Here is an 18525-nt window from a genome sequence, read left to right on the forward strand (position 1 = left end):
TGTGGGTCGGGGGTAGGGGTGAGGTACCTTCGAGTCACCCTGATGCTTTGCCTATTCTCATATGGATGCCACAGACGTGCCCACGGTCGCGGGTCGCGCCGACGCAACGCCGCCCCAGGACACGACCGCCGACATCAGCAGCCACACATCGCTCTGGCATCCCTACCTAGGTGGGTGCCGCCCCCTGACACCACCAGCAGGGGGAAGGGGGAGGGGCTCGGCATCGGCAGGGAGAGGGGCAGGGGCTGGGTGGTCGACTGGCTTCTCCCGGACAGAGAGTGCGAGCACCGGACCCTGTTTATACCGCCCACAGAGGAGGGAGGGCTGTCCGTCATCGCGAGCGGAGCAGGCCCTCTCGCAGACACATACGCGCATGAGAGTATATATTTCCTGTGACGTTTCCAGAAACGTTGGCAGGCGCAGTGGATTCGTAGCAGCGCACCGCTCAGTTCCTGCAGCGATCGCTTTGGTGGGCCTACTGGGCGTGCATGGCACTCCGTTTAGGAGCGGATGGTGCGCCAAGCAATGAAAGACTCTCAGGCGTGAAGAGTCAACGTTGATACACATCAACGCGCTTGTGTCTGTCTCTGTGTGGCTGCCTGGGATTCAGCTCTGTGCACCCCTCTCCTCCGAGAAGGTGAGGCGCACTTGTGTTAAGCGCATTCAGGAAACCGCATGGTACTGGCAGCGGGCGCGGAAAGGGACAGGGCGGACATCGCTCGCAATCGGATATTGCCGCGGCGGCGGGGGGGGGGAGCACAGCAACGAGAAAATGCGGTAGGAACGGTGACGAGATGAGAGCAACGCGGTGGGCGCGAGGAGACACCGGTGCATCTTGCGTTCAAAACACCGCCAAGCGCGGGGAAGCAGCAGTGGCACAGCAGTAAGGAGGACAGTCACAGATGTAACGACTCACGCGAACGCGAACAGGAGGACGTGGACGGGAGGTACAGCACCAACACTGAGTCGGCATTCGGCGTTACTCGGCCATTCCTTTGTGCACGTGGCGATGCAAAATGCACCGCTGAACAGAGCGGAGAACCATGACGATTGGAATGGCAACGAAGAACCACCCCACTGTAGCGTAGAAGATCATGCGGCCGCAAGACCTCAGGAAGGTGGTATAGCCCACCCTAAGGGACTCGTGGAGCGCGTGCGCGGTGAAGGCGTCAACCTCCGCTTGCGCAAGAAACCCTGCAAGGCGCGCAAGCGAGGGTAGCAGCGCAAACTGGAGGGGCGTGCAAAAGAAGTTTACAGTAGAGGCAAGCACGAGCTCTGTCGCCGTGCATCGTAAGTAATACCCAATCACAAGCGTGATTAATGACGTCACGAAGGGTACCGGAAAGATGCCACCTAGAACACCGACGGATACAGCGACCAGCACCTCGGCCCACGTTAGCTGGCTCAATGGTACGAGCACGTGCTCGCGCAGCGCCTGCGACATGCACTGAAAAAAGTGGCGCATGGCCTAAGACTACCTCACGCAGACCTGTGCAGTTGTGACTCCGCCTGCTGTACAACGGACACCACAGCAATATGGACAGATAGGATGCGGCGCCGGCAACAGCAGAGAAAAACTTAGCCCAGCGCCAAGGGCCATCCAATGTGCCCTTGGCCGCCAGGTTTGTATGGCGTCCGTGTTATCCACTCCGAAAAGTGCTGAAAGGGACCGTCTGCGCTAGCCACAGAGAGAGAAGGGGCGAAGAGAGAGAGGGAGAGAACCGAGAGTAAGAGGCCGTGCACCGGTGCAGGCAGCAGACAGCAGATGCGCGCATGAAGCCTCGTTCACGTACTCGCGATTTGTTGTGTTCAACTCATGCGAAATGACAGTGAGAGTTGATTTGCTGCCCCTATCCACGGCTCCTTCCCCTGCACATCACTCCAGCTCCAACGGACGAACTGGAACGCCGGGGTCCACACACAATGCATTGAGAGAGGAGCACACGAGTTGGAGTCCCCTCCCTGTCCACTGAACGATAGTGAGGTAAACCTCAAAGGTCCCTGCGCGCCCACAACTGCGCCTGCATGCCTGCGCGCCGATATGTCTCTGTGCGTGTGGGGGGAGGAGAAAGGGGAGGGGGGCGCTGCGCCTGCAAGGGTACGATGCCGATTATCGCCCCGTGAAGGAGACGGACGGAGGAAGATAGGCGACCGGTCACGCAGGGCTCCTCATGCCGCGGCGGTCGCCCGCAACCCGTGTTGCCCTTCGCCTTCGTCGAAAATTCTTCAGCGGATGAGACAAATAACACAGAAAAGGATTGAGCGAAAAGAGACGTCAGGTTTGCACGCACATAGACGCCGACAGATCACGAGGAGGAGCGCAGTCCTCTCCCCCCCCCCTCGCAACAATATACCAGAGGCAGCTTCGACGAGCATCACAAACGCGTCATGCGGCATCGAGCCGCCCGAAGCCTTGGCGCAGTGGCTGGGCGGTCAGTGGGGTCACTCTACTATCCTCGCTCGCCTGTGCTTCGCACCCCTTCGGCGGTTACTTCGCCTTCACCACCTCGCCCTTCTCCTTCAGCTGCTTGCGCAGCCGCTTCTCAGACAAAATGTCGACGGCCACCTCATCGCTCACCTCTTGCGCCTCCACCACCTCCGGAATCCAATGCATCAGCATTCGCTCGATGCCGCTCTTGAGGGTGACGTGTGACGACGGACATGACTTGCACGACCCTTCCAGAAGGAGGAACACGGTACCCTCATCCATGTCGATGAAGCGAACGTTGCCACCGTCAGCGCGCAGCATCGGCCGGATGCGCGTCGCCAGCAGTTCCTTTACGGCCAGCACCACCTCGTCATCATCGTCATCGGGTTCAGTGTCGTTGTTGTACCCCAACAGCTCCTCTTCACCAGCCGCAGAGAGCACGTTTTCCTTGCTCTCTGCAAACTCAACGATCACCTCCTTGATGATGGGAATCAAGGCGGCCCAGTCGGCTTGTGGATGCTTGCGCACCGTCACGTACTCATCGGCCAGAAAGACAGCCTGCACCCCTGCCACGCCAAAGAGGGCCTCAGCCAGCGGCGACTTGTACGCCTGCGCAGGCGAGGGGATGTCCATGGAGAACTCTGGCTTGAGAAACGAGACGTCCATGGAAAAGAAACGCATGCAGTCTGGGTTCGGCGTCTCGTTCGTTTCGACGACAATACAGCGGCACTGCACTGCCCGTGCAGCAAAAGATGACCCGGAGAATGCCCCGCCGGCGAGGATCACGAGAGAGCTCGTAAGGGAGCGGCGAACCGTTGAGCTGCACGGCACACGCGTGCCACGAGATGCACCCGTGATGGACCACGCAGCATACGATGTCATTCGCACGCCTGATCGTCTCAAAATCTTTTTCATTCTTTTGGTAAATGGCGCAAGCGCGAAACATGCCACCAGGGTGGCAGCCAGAAGCTTATGCCCACTAAAGCGATGACGCGCATGTAGCAGAGGGGGAGAAATCAGTAGAAACACGAGTCGAGTACGTAAAGAGCTGCTGGATGCGACACTGACGTGCCGTTCGCCTCAGACAACTCGCGTTGAAGAACGAAAGTGCACTGACTTGATGCGCGGCGCGGAAAGTCCGAGATCAGCCGGCAGAAAATGAGCCACGGCAACAACTCAGACACCAAGCAGTCAACAGAAGAGTACGTCGCACCGTCACCGCCGCACAATAACATGGATGCCCCGGCTCTCTGAATCTGTGCGTCCCCATCACGGAGTGCAGCACATCTACCAGAGGCCGCGAAGAAACAAGATGCACATTTGTTTTTTCTCCACCTCATCCACTCAGTCCTATACGGCGCGACTCGAACGGCCGTGGAGCCTCACAGACCCGTCCCGTGTGTGGTGCCCATGCAGCCGTAGACACACGCGCGCTACACCAGCGCGCCGGCCCGATCATCGGAGCACCGCCTCGGCCTCATACTCTGTCCACTCACACCTCGGCCCCCGCAGGTCGCCTCGCAGCCGCTCACGTGATGCCCAGTCGCCACCTCGCGCATCCCTCCCCGCCCCCCCCCCTCGCGGTGGCTCAGCCTCCCCACACCGGTGTGGGGCGTGTGTGGGTCGGGGGTAGGGGTGAGGTACCTTCGAGTCACCCTGATGCTTTGCCTATTCTCATATGGATGCCACAGACGTGCCCACGGTCGCGGGTCGCGCCGACGCAACGCCGCCCCAGGACACGACCGCCGACATCAGCAGCCACACATCGCTCTGGCATCCCTACCTAGGTGGGTGCCTCCCCCTGACACCACCAGCAGGGGGGAGGGGGAGGGGCTCGGCATCGGCAGGGAGAGGGGCAGGGGCTGGGTGGTCGACTGGCTTCTCCCGGACAGAGAGTGCGAGCACCGGACCCTGTTTATACCGCCCACAGAGGGGGGCTGTCCGTCACAGCGGATGATGGTGAGCAGTGGGAAATCAAGAATCCCTCAGCCGAAGAGCTTCGATGGAAGAGGCAGCAGTATGGGTTGTGTGGGTGTGTGCGCGCGCGTCGCTACAGGCGTGTAGAGGGGGGAGGTACAACATTATCAGAATGTGAGCTGGGCAAGCGGAAGGCGCTCGTGTACGCTGTGGAGGGTCTCTGCGCCGCATCGGGACACAAATACGGGGAAGTAGGTGATGAGGCGACGCGCTGGCAAGCAGGTGCCGCGCAAGTGTCAGTCGCCCCCTCCCTTACAGCCTCGAGTCGGCCTAGACCGTCACGCGGGCGGCCGCGTTCGCCCGAATGAACTCCTCCACCTCCTTGGAGGCCAAAAACTCTGGCACCACCTCCATGTCATCAATCTCAGGGCAGCTAAACCGCAGCACCGCCGCTACGCTGCCAAGCTGCGTCAGCTGCTCGCCGGTGACGTGCTTGCTGGAGAAGACGTTCACAGTGGACGATCCACTCTGACGCACGAAGTTCACGAGGGACAAGAAAAAGCGCCGCTCGGTCGGGTTTTCGGAGCGAAAGACGTTGTCGCTAATCATGAGGCCGCCAACAGCACCGGCCATCGCGGCGTAGTAGACGTACTGTGGGGTGTAAACGCACCTGTCTGGGTCCTTGTTCATTGTATCCTGGAACTTCTCCCACATGCGGATGTCGTCGACGCACTTGGTCGACTCCATGCGCTGCGCCACACCAGGGTCGCTGAGAGCCTCCTTGAGCCCGCTGATCGTCGTCGACGCGACCCTTACGAGAAGGAACTTGGAGAGGTTGAGATACACTTCACGGAGAGGGCCGTGGTCTGCGCGCTGGGTGACTTCCTTGATGTACGCGTGGAACTCTTCCCGCACGTGGCCCGGAGAGCACAGCAGAACGAGCTTCGTCTTCTCGAAGTCAACATGTGTGGCGAGGGCATCAAGGGACTGCTTAAAGAAGCGCTCGATGCTCCTGTCACGCGCCTTGCCATCGCTCTTGTGCTTCTTCGAGATGGTGACCTCGACCTTGGCTTTGATGTGCATGAAGGAGCGCGTCACGAGAATGACTTGGGCCTCGCCGAAGCTCATCAGCACGGCAGCCGTGTCTGCTTTGCCGGACTCGTCGCACGCGTCCTTGAGGCGATCCTCGCAGATGGAGTCCCACTCTCGCTTAGTGATCCGCACCTCCTGAGGCGGACTCGCGTGAATGGTGAGGGTGTGATGAGCACCCGTCTTCACAAAGTTGTTTTCTTTCTTGTTCACGCCTTGAATACGCAGCTCGTCCGGGGTAAAGGCGATGTGCTTCACCTCCACCTCAAGGTTGAGCATCTTCATCTCTGCGGCGAGGGTGCCAAGCGCGTTCTCGCGCGGGACCTTGCGGCGTGTCTTGGTAAGAACGAGATCGCCTACGAGAATAAAGTTGTACAGGTGCCACAAGTCCTCTGCGGTGCCGACCGAGACGCGCACCTCCATCGACCCATCCGGGTGAGCAGCCTTGCCCAAGAGACGCATTGGCGTGCGTTGCAGCTGGCGGTATGCGTGGTTTTTGATTTGTGCGGGCTCGCACGCTTCGAGATCGCTGACGGTCAGCAAGGAGAAACCGTCGCTGGCAAGGTGGTCACATGGAGCGGAGACGTATGGAGATGATGAATGCCGGCGCGACACAGTGCGAGGCGGCCTATCAGCGCGTATGTGCAGCGCACGTGGGGCCAAGGGAGGGCGAGCGAGGGACTGGCAGGGCAAAGTTAGCCGACTCAGCGTTTCCTCCTCCTCTGCAGTCGCATAAGCACGCACGGCCCACAGAGGAGGCGAGTAAGGAGACCAGAACGTGATCAGACACAGGCACGCGACACACGAAGAAACGGGGAAGGGTGTAGTCGGCCGAGAGGGAAGTGAAACCGCATCTTAGCGCAAGAGCCCCCACCAAGCAATCATGAGCACTTTGCCGACGTGCTGGGCACGACGCAGCGACTTCGGCTGGCCAACGGCCCTGTAGCAGGGAGGACGGGGGAGGGTAGCCATCCTGCCTCTTTCTCTCGCGCTGAGACGCAGAGCAAGGGAGGAGCGGAGCCCAGAAGGTGTCCGCGCGCGGGTTGCAGAGATGGCGTGCGCCTCCCTATCGAGCACCGCCGGCGTCGACACGGCAGCGACTACCGCTGCCGTGCACGTCCCTGTGGTGGAGAGAGAGGCCATGAGTGTCCGTGGATTCGTACGCGTTGCCCGGCACGCTTAAGAGTGAGTTCCGTGATGACAGAGATGCACTAGTTCACGGTGTGGTCATGCAGGTGTTTGGCTGTGCCGACTCTTCCCACATTCGCTCCCCTCCCCCCCCCCGTTTGTGTACGTTACTCGATCTCGCGATCGGAGGGCGTAGGAATAGTGAGAGAGGGGCGGCCATGATGCAATGTTGGCTGGGTACGCAAGAGCACCGAGCTCCCTATTTCTGCACCGGCACACATCATGCGTAAAAGCAACAGTGCTGAAATGATTCGAGGCGAGGCTACGCGCGGTGCGTGTGACCGCCTTCGACACGCTCAGCTGCTCTGTCTACGACCTTCCCGATCTCTCTTCAGTTACCAGGTTGGCAGCGATTCAGGCTCACGTCTCATTCGGCGCCCTCTGTGCAGTAGCTGGTGCTGCATCGGATAAGCGCATGTGCTTTGCCAGCGCCTCGCTCAGCCCCAGGTACTCCGCCAGCGTCACCACGTTCTCCTGGCAGTCGCCGCGGAAGAGAACATCCCGGCAGACATCGGGGTGGGCGTGGTAGTCACCGTACTGCCCGTAGCCGTCGCTCGAGCTGGACGTCGACGCCTCTTTGACCTCCTCGTTTGGCGACGAGGGGCTGTCCTCTGTTCCCCCCTCCTCGCGCCGTGGCGACGCGGACGGGGAACAACTCTGCGAAGAGGACGAGCGTCCCTCCTTGGCAACCGCATCCTCGTGGACGGTGTTGAGCGGGTCATCAGGAAAGCGGAAGAGGAGGCCGCCAACTCGCTCACGGTTCATGACAACGCGCGGGACTGACTTGGGCACGACGCACGGCAGCAACGCGAACGGGTGCACCTGCATCGATGTCCCGATGATGATGACCAGCTCCGCGATCGGGGCGTCGTGGTGCAGCGCGTCGAAGAACGCGTCCGGCAAATTTTCACCAAAGAAAACGACGTTGGGCTTCACAATGCCGCCGCATGTAGAGCAGCGGGAGACCGTACCGCTCATCGCCTCCAGGTAGTTCTGCTCAATGCTGAATGGTGTGTGGCATTCAATGCAGGCGGCAGCAGCGAAAGAGCCATGCGCCTCGACGAGGAGCTCCGGCGACACGCCCGCTGCCTTCTCCAGGCCGTCAATGTTCTGCGTGCAGCAGCGCAGGAGACGGCCCTCGTCTTGCAACAGTCGGATGAAGTGATGTACCGCGGTGGGCTGAAAGTGCCCAGGCCACAAGTTCAGCTCCCGTGCGATAGAGTAGAATATCTCTGGCTTCTCGCGCAGAAGGGTCAGTGAAAAGGCATCGGTCGTGTCTTCGAGGTTGTACTTGCCGAGGTTGGCGTAGATCCCGGTGTCAGGTGAGCGAAAGTCTGGGATGCCGGCAGCTACACTGGCGCCTGCTCCGACGAGCACGAGAATGCGCCGCACATTCTTCTCCCTGATGTAGCGCGCAAGCCCTTCCAAGGTCGGCTCTCCGAGGACATGCTCCTGATGTGGCGCTCTCGGAGACGCTGTCATCTCCAAATTAGCGTGAAGTTAGTCTTAAAAGGAGCCGCCGGTGAGCAAATTGCGATTAGCAGCGCGTGGCAAGAAAGACGAGAGCGAAGAGGACGCGTCACCTCCAAACGCCGAGCACGATGCGTGACTCCGCAACCGCAGAGGAAGCTGCGTGGTTTAGAAATGGCACGTTGAACGCAGAGAGAGAGAGGGTGTGCCGGAAAGGAGGTGTGCTGGAGGAGACGAAAAGGTATGCCCGCGCCTGGAAAATGACAAGGTCGAGGGTCGCCGAAACGAAAAGGCGGATGCGAGGAGAAGCGACAACGCTGTCTCCCAGTCAAACACTCGGCAGCACATCCGCTCACAGAAAATGCAGATGGATCACTGAGCTGGTGTTGTATTAATCCCGGAAGGAGGATATATATATATATATATATGCATGTGATATGGGATACAGAGGCGTTGTTTAAAGGGGAGACCCGCTGCGGATGAGCGAGCGGCAGCGGCTTGGCCGAGGCAGATACACAAGAGTGAGGCGGAGACGGCCGCAGTGGTGGCACAGCCGCGTCTTTCGCGCATCACCGCGTGTACCTACAATGCCTGGGAATCGGCAACGCGACGTGTCACCGTTAACAGTGCTTCAGAATGGCGTTGCGCGCAACCGTCTCGCTGTGGTTGAGGCACCATGCATGAGGCACTCCTGCATCTTCCTCGATCACGCAGGCGCCGAGCCGCGGGCAAACACCTCCGATTTCCTCAGCGAACGACAGTGGCGCCCAGCCGTCTTTCTTGACGTAGTAGAGGATGAGGCGCTCCTGCACACAGCGCAGGAGGGCTGCGTCGGGTTGCAGGAGCATGCGAAATTCTGTCATCGCCATATACAGCGAGTTCGTCAGGCACCAGCGGTGTAAGTGGTGTGCAAGGGTTTCAGCAAGGGCGAGAGAGAGCGATGGCTCCGACGTCGTAATGAGGAGAAGCCGCAGTTTGTACGGCAGCAGCTCCAGCAGCACGGCAAGCATGGCAAGACACCACTGTGCGAGCGTGCTGCTAAGATAGAAGAGACGGCGCCCGTTGGGCGAGTCACGCATGTGTGACATGACGGGGCACAGCCCGAAGCACTTCTTTATGGTGGAGTACCGCGCCACCATTTGCAGCGCCACGAAGCCGCCGACGCTGTGCCCGGCAGCGTAGATGTTTCCATTGTACTTGCGCTCTGCGTTCTTGTTCATGAGGGTGGCCACAAAGCTTTCGGCGATGTCCACCTGATCCGCCAGCGAGAAGACGCGGCCTTCATTGAGCTCGGTGAGGCTGTGGCCCGCGTAGCCCATCACGAGCACGTCGAACTTGTTCGTCTCGAGGAACGCGCACAACGGCTCGTAAAACTGCACCAATCCTGGGTTGCCGGGGAAGAAGACGAGCAGCTTGCGATGGGAGTTGGGCAGCCGCCGGCCATCGTTTGAGCTCTCCTCCGTCGAGAGATACTGCAGCAGGTTGGAGGAGCTCTGCAGCACGTCCACCACGGCACCGCCGGCCACCGGCGCCCTCCACGCCACAATCGTGTTGTGTGAGGACATTGCCGGCCAAGAACAGCAGGTGAAAGAGACAAGAAACACTCAAAATAGGGCGAGCGCGCGCGCAGGGGAGAAGCACGGGAGGTGACGAGGGGCACAGACGAGACGCTCGAGCGGTGCGCAACCGCGGGGTGTGACGACCGCGAAGGAGAGCGGCCGCAAGCCACCACAACGGGCAAGCGAACGAGGCGAAAAGAGAAGAGAGAGGGCGTGAGCACGCCAATACGGGCGCCGCACGCACGCCTTATCTGTCTGTCTCTGAGTCCCTCTTATCTGAGTTTGGTGCGAGGCGGCAGAGAGTGGTCTGGATGCGATACCCATCTATCGCGAGCTGGAGAGAAGACGAAAAGTGAAGAAGAAGAAACATGTCAGATGAAAGGCGGAGATGGACAGTTTCTGAGGCGGTGGGGGAAGCCGGGGGGAGGGCCCGTTAAGCGCCGAAGCCAACGATGCAGAAGCGAGCGGTGGGGAGGAGTGACCGAGAAAGTGCGGCGGTCTCTTTGACAGCACTAAAATACATGTCTCTCCAGCGCACCAACCACACGCACCAGTGGAAACCAGTAAAACAAACAAAAGAAAAAACGAAATGGTCTCAGCGGTGGCGCAGCCTTTCACAGGATTGCAACGCCTGCATGCGAGGCGCGGCGGAGGGCAGAGGAGGCGAAGCAGACGTAGACGGGTGACGTGGCCACCAATGCGCGTGTGGCAGTGGGTAGAGGTGCGTGTCAATCACTCAAGGGAGAGGCTGCCTCGAGTTGCGATTCCTTTCCTGCGACTGGAAGTGGCAGTGTCTCGCCAACAACGTCGTACGCACGCATGCACACGCCGACACATGGAGAGAAGACGAGAGGTGCCGGCGCGCAGCACTGCAAGCACAAGAGGAAACAAGAAGTAACAGAAGAGGAGCGCGACACGTGCGTGCAGGAAGACAGAGAGAAAGGATGAGGTCGACGAGGGGCACATGTGACAACTTGTCTCTCACACTCATACGCCACTAGGTGGGCAGCGTGGCGCGACTGCGTCATGGTTGGCACGCACGCAGGCGGGAGCACAGAGGGCAATGATGCTAATTCAAGAGAGAGGTACGAATCACCAACACCGGTGCCCCTTCCACACATGATACCGGCCTACTCTCTTCTTGAACGCTGAGGCATCAACTGAGAAAGCAGAGAAAAGAAACGCCAAGCGCGGCATCACCTCGCCCGCCCGCACCAAGTCTCACCCCCGCCCCCCGCTCCACCCCTCTTCTCTTTCATTGAGCCCTCCGCGGGCGGTGCGCACACCTGTGCCTTCGTGGTGGTGCGCCATCATCCGAGAATACTAAAAAGAAGACACATACAAAAAGAAGAATGCACTTTACAGCGTGTTCCGCGGCTGCACGCCAGCACGCAGAAGCGGAGGGGGAGGGCGCGGCAGAGAGTTAGAGAAAGGATGTCGACAGGGCGTAAGGCGTCGACCCAACTCTTTGGGCAGGCGCTGCTGAAGCCGCCGCCCTCCTTCCCTCCCCCGCTCGCGCCTTCACGATTGCGAAGCAGGCTCACTGGTGCGGCCAAGGCGCCGCAGCGTTGCGTGCTTGAGCTCCACAAGCTCCTCGTACGTCAGCTGGGACAGCACGGAATGCCGAGTCGACGGCGATCTCTCCCGCTTTACCGCATCGGAAAGTGGCGCAGGCGTAACAGGCACCGCCGGGAAGGACAGTGCCGCTGAGCAGGTCGGGGCTGCACTCCCTCCAGCCAGCTGCACACCCGTCGAAGGCTTTTGCCAGTGAAAAGCGCGAAGGAGCGGTGCATACACCGCTGTGAGGTACGACTCCAGCGTGCATTCACGCTCGAGCCCTTCGGGGTCGCGCACCATCAGCGTGGCGCTCTGCGGAGACGCAAAGGTGATCCATACCGGGCGATCGATCACGAAGAGGCCGTCTGACCCAAGGCGAACAACGCTCACATGACGAGGAAACCCGCACTCGACGAGCAGTTCTGCAATGGCCACGTCCTCGGACCGCTGAATGCCGTCAGGCGGGGTGAGACTGTACTTCGCTGCTGTTGGGGAGAGCAGCAATCTATATTGGCGCTGCACCTCCGCGAGCTCCGCGTAGGCATCGGAGGCGGAGGTAGATGTCCCCTGTGAAGGTGAGGGAAGCCTTGCATCGTTGTTCGACCCAAGAGCATGCGTCTCGCGGAGCTGATAGCATGCCAGAATTGACAGCAGCTGTGCACCCTCGTGTCGGAGTCTCGCGCATTCCTTGCGTAACGCAGCTACCTCTGTCGCTTGTCCAGAAGCGGTTGTTTCATTAGAGGCGTGCACAGGCGATGGTACCGGCGACGTGGTGTGCGTGAGCGCGTCGTTGGAGGCAGGTGGCGGCGGTGGTGAGCGGAAGCCGAGCAGACGCAGAGACGCCCGCTCCTCCTGCGTGAAACTAAGGTCGCGATGCTGCTTCACCTCGACAAACCGTCTATGGAGTCGCGCTGTATCCGCCCATAGGCGGCGCATGTGCTTAGCAGCGCTGGAAGCTGCCGCGACGACATGAACGTCAGCGCACGGCGTTGGCGCTTCACACAGAAGCCGCGTCTGGCACCACTGCCTCTCGTACGCCTCCTCCAGCGCCCGAAACGACGCCTCTGTGAGAGGAAGCTTGTCTACGCCCTCGGTCTCCATCCGCACTGGTGCTGCAGAGTGCTTCCTCCAAGTGTGGGGATGTGCATAGGGACATTTCTATGGGTGCATGGACCTAATGGGTCGGGTGTGCGGCACGTAACGGTGTGCCGTCTCGCTGAAGTCCGGTCTTGGCAGAAAGAGGCGGTGGCGTGGCGCACGCGAGAGCACGGGTGGGCCCGCAAAAACACGCCCGCACAAGGACGAGCAGGGCCTCTCGTTCCTTTGTGTATGTGTATGTGTGTGCGCGTTCAATTAGCTGTAGACGGGCAGCTAAGTGCGGAGAGGCGTTGTCGTGCCGACGTATCGGGGTTTAGTGCCCCCGTGGTTGCGTGCCTGTGAGGTGTTGCACCAGCAACCCAACGCGTGCGCGCGGCGCATTGCAAATGGTGATGCGGTAAAGAGCAAGATTGAGTTGAGACGTCGTCTGAGTTAGCTGCTGGTGTTGCACGTAGTTCCAAGACACATCCGCAATAAAGACGCGGTCGGTGTGCATGCCGCGATCGGCACTGGCGTCCACAGTTACAGCCGCAAACGCCTGTGTGGACGAGGAGGGAGGAAAGCGAAGGCCCGAAAAAGGAGATGCGCACGTCCGGTTCTGCCCGCATCGTTCCTACTGCACTGGCGCGCACGCACAAGTATCCTTCCAGCACTCTCGATCGCCCCCTCCCTCTCCTCTTCCACGCCCGCGTCGGACACTTCGCCGCCGACTTGCCTGTGTCTCGGCGTTTGCCTTTGTCGTTGGCCGCGGCTTCCCTGTTCGCTCCTTTTCAGCCCTGTTGCTGTCGAGCACCACGCGCATGTCTCGCGGTGGCCTGCCTGAATATTACCAACGACAATGTAGCAGCACCAACAAACCGATCGAGAGAGAAGAATGAGCGAGGGGCGTGTATCCACATGCATTGCTGAAGCTTTTCGCTCTCTTCCCCTCCCGCGCATCGACCTTTCCAGCGCCGCCACACGGCCTCTCCACCACTACCGAATGGCACCAACGTACACCCCACCCACGCAGGAAGGGCATCACGCCTGAGACTCTATACACACATGCACGCCCACACACATACGCATATGTTTATCTGCGGGGCCCCGCGTCCTACTTGAACGGGCGAGCGCTCACCGTAATGCCGGGGATGGTGGAGAGGGTAGACACGAGGTACTTCTCCATCGCCGCGTTGTACGGACTTTGGTGCGCCCACACCTCAATGCGCACGGACTCCTTGTACATGGCACTGCCCTTGTGGCCGATGCGCACAATGTCGCACAGGCACTCCCCTTTGCAGGCGTCGCGACTGATCGCCTCCCCAAGCACGACCGCGACAACGTACGTCAGTGCCTCGCGGCATTGCGTCTTGGTCTTGCAGAAGATGGAGAAGCGCATGCCACCCGGGAAGCTCTCAAACTGCGGCTCAATTTTGTTACGCGAGAAGACGAGGTTGTCATCGTTCGGCAGCAGTGTGATGGGTGGCAGCGTGTTAATGGTGCTGTACACTTCCTCAATGGTGGAGACGTAGCCGAGCTCCTTGGTCTCATGCTCGTACTCGTTGCCCTTCGAGGCCGGGATGTAGAAGACAAACCATTTGTCCTTGAGCGGGTGCAGCGGGGCTGAGGAGGTGCTCTCCTTGGTGGGATTGCGGTCTGCCATGCTGGCCCAAAGATGTGTTCGCTTTTCAGGTTGTGTGTTCGTGTAATGCGGTCGGCTGCACCACGCCAAAGCATAACCGACCACGGCTGCGCAGGCGGCTCAGAGGCTGAAGGAAGTCGGCGGAACGGCGGCGGTGATGTGATCGATCGGTGCCGCGCGTGTGCGTGTGTTTGGCGATACCCAGGCAGGGAGAGAGATGCTGTCAGGGGGGGGAGAAGGGGGGGGGGGCAGGAACGCGAACAACTCAAGAAACGGAATGAGCGCAGCAGACAAGCGCGCGCGCACAAGCACACGTACTCGTTAAGCCCTCGGCGTTGAGGTGGCCACGAGAGGAGTACGCGCGAAGAGAAAGGGCGGGAAAGAGCTGCAGAGGCCGCAGAACGACAGACGGGAAGAGGAGAGTAGAAACGGCAGGCAACAAGAGGGAGGGGTGGCCGTCGGGGCCGTCCTGATGTCGGGCGCATTCAGTAATCACACGAACATGCATCAGGCAGATATGTCGGATGTTGCCGTGCTGCGTTGAAGCGGCACGTGCAGGGTGTAGTGACTCGGAGAGACACACGCACACATGCGTGTGCGCTGAGGCGGGCGCGCCTACAGAGAGAGAAAGCTGGGAAGAAAAGGGGCAGAGGCAGGGGGACGGGGGGACGGGGGTGCGCGGGCCAAATGCACGGATAGGGTGTGCATAGTTCACACACGTCACCCACCGCCATCGCTGCACCACCCCCCCCCCTCTCACCCGCAAACACGGTAAGCGGGGTATGACTTCGTTGGGTTGCTGCTGTTTCTTATACGCCACTTGGCTCAAGCGCGTCGCAGCTCGGACACACGCAGGCTCGAGACACGGAGGTCATCCGCAGCAGCGGGAGCAGCACCGGCTCGAGCACCACCAAAGCCGAGGGATGTCCTTCGCAAGATCGCAAGCATTTCCCGGCCGTGTAGCCGAATCACCTCATCATGCAGGTCCGTCTCCGCCGCGGCGCTCATCGCGGGCGCCGTCACGCTCGTGTTGCCTTCTACGTGAGGCCGCCCGCGATATGAAGACATGGCCGACGCTAGCGTTTGGAGGTTGTTGATGTCCAGCTCCGATAGCACGAGCAGCGTGGCGTCGGAGGGGTGGCACAGCGACGCGACGATTTTGCCCAATGCCGCAGCGCAAGCCGCCTTCGCCATCTCGTGCCGTGATAGTCGAAACACGTCCCGGCACAGGTCGCAGATTGCGGAAACGGGAACGCGGGGCTGCATAGCCAGCGCGTAGGTGCCTATAAAATGCAGGGCAGCCACCTGTACGAATGCGTCTTCCGTGCTGCGGCAGAGGGCGACGAGAACATCGTACAGGGATGTGTGATGCTTGCGCCGCAGTGAGTCGTCGAGGTTGCGCAGCGTGAGGTCGTCCTCATCGTAGTCCGTCCACGACAGGAGAACGTCGAGCACACGCACGCGAAGGCGGCATATTCGCGACGCGGCAGCCGCCTGCGTGGCGACAGTGTACTCTGCTGAAGCCGACAACCATGGCGGCAGGTGATCCTCCGCTAGCACAGACCACATCACGTCCGCCATGTAGGTCGAGTCCTTGGAGTCGAAGCGGTACATTCCCAGCCAAGCTACGCAGTGAACGGCGCGCACCGCGGCGCCGACATCGTCTGCCTCGCAGAGCACGCGCACGAGGAGTTGCAGTAGGCGCTGGGTGGTGTCGTACAGGGGCTGCGGATCGGTCACCTCAAAGACCACATCGTCGACGCCGTGGGCAAGCTTCGCGAGAGTAACGGCAACGTCGATCGCGGCGCGGCTATCCAGCGCCGCCCGAAGTTTCTCCGCCAGCTGCTCCCACTCCGCGCGAACTGCAGTGATCGCTTCGCCCTGTCTGTGCTGCTTGTCGTACGAGAGCTGCTCCACCGCCTCGCAAGACGCCAGGTGCTCCTCGATGCGCTCGAGAAAGGCGCCCAGCGCTTGCTGAACGCGGGCGGTGAGCGACAACTGCGCGCCATCAGTGGAAACGACTGAATGCCAGGCCCCACCACGCGGCGTGGGCGTGTTCAACTGCGTGAGAGACGCGAGGATTTTGCGACTGCACCGTTGCAGGCGAGATAGATTTTGCCACCGCTCCGCACGAGTGTCGCCGCCGCCGAGGTGCACCTCGACGCTGGAAGCTGCAAGAAGGTGCTCCACCAGCCCCAGAGCCCACCGGTACAGAGCGCCCGAGAGCGCGAGCATGCGGCCCAGCAGCTCCAGCGTGGAGGCGAGAGACGCTCCACGGGAACCAAAGAGAGCCTCTGGTGTTGCCTCCAATGAAAGGCGTTCCAGCAGAGCAATCAGCGGGGACGTGTCGTTCTCCGTTGTTGGTGCACTGACGAGCAATTTCGTTTCCGTCAGCCGTGGCGCCGGCGACACAGTCAGGTTCTCCACACCGGCAGCAAAGAGCTCCAGGTGGCATGCCTCCACCATGACATCCACGCATGTGTGCACGAAGTCAGGTGTGGTGGCGGCGACATCCAGCAGCAACCACTGCAGGCCAGTAACAAGACGCTCACGCCCACAAACGTCCCTTGTGTAGCGCAGACGCGGCTGCGCAGCGTTTCCTGGCAGGTAACAGTGAGCACGTGCCTCGCCGCACGCGTTCACCAAGGCGCGTGCGCATAGGTCGTAGAGGGACGGGCTTGATAGAAGCTCCGAAAAGAGGCTCCGCAGTGTCGCGGGCAAGGAAGGTGAGACAAACTGCGCCGCATTACCGTCGCCGTCACAGCTGCGAGCGAGCACAGCACAGATATTCAAAAGCCCGGCAGCAGTAGCGGGAAGCACGTGCGCCATGACCCCGCTTCCAGCGCCCGACGATACCCCTTTGATGAGCGACCCCAGGCGAAGGAGCGCTGCGATGGCGTCGTCCTCCACGACATCGGTGTCGCTGCGCAGGGATAGGCACCCAAATCCAGGCGAGAGCACAAACTTGTTTGTGTAGAAGAGCTGCCGATAGGAGCGCGCAAAGTCGTGTTTGTCGCGGGGTGGGAGCCGCACCAGGGCATTGAGCAGCATTGTTAGGGCGAGATGCAGGCGCTGCTCTAGGGTTTCGGCGGGCAGTCGCAGACGCGCTGCATCGAGGCGAGCCAGGAAACGAGGCCGAGCCGCAGTACGCGATGCTGACGAAACAGCTAAGGTGGCGTCTGCGTGCTCCTCGAGGAGCGCAAGCAGCTGCGGAGCGAGCAGCCGCACTTGGTCCTCGACTGACAAGGCCGTCGTCACATGTGTCACGACAACTTCCGCAGCGCATTCTTCCTCGCCCGCTGCCGAAAAGGGGCTACGGTAGCCAAGAGACTCGCCCAGCTGCTGCGGCTGCTGCTGCTGCCACAACGTGAAAACCGGCGATGTCAGCAGCTGCACCAGCAACTGCGCTGCCTCACCGGTCATCTCAGTCGTCACCCTGTCGTTCAGCAGAAGCACGCGAAGCAGCGCTCGCACACCGTTAGCCCGCGTAAGCACGAGACCGTTCAACGTATCCCTGAGGAGCCGCTTTTGACAGGCGAAACGTTCTTGCGAAAACAAGTCAGCGGCGATGTGGTTCTCAGTCAGGCTCGGGCCCTGTCGCTCCCGGGGAGGGTCGGCAGTTGTTGACAGAGTTGTGGTCGTTGCCCGTGGCGCGCCCGACACCCCTGGATCGAGCAGAGGGTAGAGCGCCTGCAGCACAATGTGCAAGGGAAGGGCTGCACTGGCCCAGCACATGTACAGAAAGACGCGTCCGCAAAATCGGCGTTGCTCGGCGCTGATGTAAACGCTAGATGCATTGGCCTCGTTTTGTGCCTCTTCGCACGCAGGCGGGGTCGAGGTTACAATGTAGGTGGCAGGCAGCGACGCCGGATCCAGCAGATACACACAGGCGGCCAGCACATCCTGTGTGTAGGTGGTCATGACAAACCGCGCCTCAGCCGAAGCAGCTGGACGCGCATCCGGCGAAGGCGCTGAGCCGGCGCCCGGTGGCAACTGGGATGGGATATGCAACTTGGCAACAAAGAAAGGCAGGTAGAAGTCTCGGTAGAGTTGGTAGAGCCGGGTGTACACGATCATCTCCGTCTGTGGGCTGTCGTCGAGGAGAGCGGACCGCAGGTGCTCACGCAGCTGGAGCACACCCTCGTGAATGTGGCTCAGGTGGACGACAGAGAGTTGATCAGCATACCTCGCGCTGGAGCTTGTGTCCATCGCTCTGTGGCACCTTGTCCATCAGCCACGAGACTCCTATCTAATACGTAAGAGGGTGGTGAACCGAAAGAATGCAGAGAAGAGCGATCAGGCGGGAAAGAAATGCAGAGGCAACTACGCAGGCAGTGGAAGTGAAGCGCACAGGCACAAGCCGCGGTGATGGGGAGCCGCGTCTGCGCCTGCCATGGCCAAGTAGGGGGGGGGGGCAGTAGAAGGGCACGGCGTCCGCTTCGTGACTGTATCGAGCGGTGCACGAGCTATTCTTTTTTGCGGTGATCACTCCAAGAAGTAGGCGGAGGCGCGGATCGACGACGCCCCTCACAAACTATCATGCGTGTTCTTTTGCGCAAGCAAAAGAGGGCGATCAGCAAAGCACTCCGCCTCTGCCG

General features: G+C 60.6%; 8 protein-coding genes across 8 annotated transcripts; all 8 read right to left on the reverse strand.

Annotated features, from left to right (window-relative positions):
- Nucleotides 1–979: 979 nt before the first annotated feature.
- LDBPK_260170 (hypothetical protein, conserved) lies at nucleotides 980–1465 on the reverse strand (the record flags this gene model as incomplete). The annotated part of the gene is made up of 1 exon (XM_003861558.1): nucleotides 980–1465. The coding sequence occupies one exon, from the start codon at nucleotides 1463–1465 to the stop codon at nucleotides 980–982; it is 486 nt and encodes a 161-aa protein (XP_003861606.1).
- A 1023-nt stretch (nucleotides 1466–2488) lies between these two features.
- Nucleotides 2489–3343, reverse strand: LDBPK_260180 (hypothetical protein, conserved; the record flags this gene model as incomplete). The annotated part of the gene is made up of 1 exon (XM_003861559.1): nucleotides 2489–3343. One exon carries the CDS (start codon nucleotides 3341–3343, stop codon nucleotides 2489–2491), a length of 855 nt encoding a protein of 284 aa, XP_003861607.1.
- Nucleotides 3344–4675: 1332 nt separating this feature from the next.
- LDBPK_260190 (hypothetical protein, conserved) lies at nucleotides 4676–5896 on the reverse strand (the record flags this gene model as incomplete). Its single annotated transcript, XM_003861560.1, has 1 exon — nucleotides 4676–5896. One exon carries the CDS (start codon nucleotides 5894–5896, stop codon nucleotides 4676–4678), a length of 1221 nt encoding a protein of 406 aa, XP_003861608.1.
- A 1086-nt stretch (nucleotides 5897–6982) lies between these two features.
- LDBPK_260200 (silent information regulator 2, putative) lies at nucleotides 6983–8104 on the reverse strand (the record flags this gene model as incomplete). Its single annotated transcript, XM_003861561.1, has 1 exon — nucleotides 6983–8104. One exon carries the CDS (start codon nucleotides 8102–8104, stop codon nucleotides 6983–6985), a length of 1122 nt encoding a protein of 373 aa, XP_003861609.1.
- Nucleotides 8105–8712: 608 nt separating this feature from the next.
- On the reverse strand, nucleotides 8713–9657 carry LDBPK_260210 (hypothetical protein, conserved; the record flags this gene model as incomplete). Its single annotated transcript, XM_003861562.1, has 1 exon — nucleotides 8713–9657. One exon carries the CDS (start codon nucleotides 9655–9657, stop codon nucleotides 8713–8715), a length of 945 nt encoding a protein of 314 aa, XP_003861610.1.
- A 1515-nt stretch (nucleotides 9658–11172) lies between these two features.
- Nucleotides 11173–12309, reverse strand: LDBPK_260220 (hypothetical protein, unknown function; the record flags this gene model as incomplete). Its single annotated transcript, XM_003861563.1, has 1 exon — nucleotides 11173–12309. The coding sequence occupies one exon, from the start codon at nucleotides 12307–12309 to the stop codon at nucleotides 11173–11175; it is 1137 nt and encodes a 378-aa protein (XP_003861611.1).
- Nucleotides 12310–13399: 1090 nt separating this feature from the next.
- On the reverse strand, nucleotides 13400–13948 carry LDBPK_260230 (hypothetical protein, conserved; the record flags this gene model as incomplete). The annotated part of the gene is made up of 1 exon (XM_003861564.1): nucleotides 13400–13948. The coding sequence occupies one exon, from the start codon at nucleotides 13946–13948 to the stop codon at nucleotides 13400–13402; it is 549 nt and encodes a 182-aa protein (XP_003861612.1).
- Nucleotides 13949–14752: 804 nt separating this feature from the next.
- On the reverse strand, nucleotides 14753–18136 carry LDBPK_260240 (hypothetical protein, conserved; the record flags this gene model as incomplete). Its single annotated transcript, XM_003861565.1, has 1 exon — nucleotides 14753–18136. The coding sequence occupies one exon, from the start codon at nucleotides 18134–18136 to the stop codon at nucleotides 14753–14755; it is 3384 nt and encodes a 1127-aa protein (XP_003861613.1).
- Between the last annotated feature and the right edge of the window lie 389 nt (nucleotides 18137–18525).

Source organism: Leishmania donovani, chromosome 26 (genome assembly GCF_000227135.1).
Source record: "Leishmania donovani BPK282A1 complete genome, chromosome 26".
NCBI lineage: Eukaryota > Euglenozoa > Kinetoplastea > Trypanosomatida > Trypanosomatidae > Leishmania > Leishmania donovani.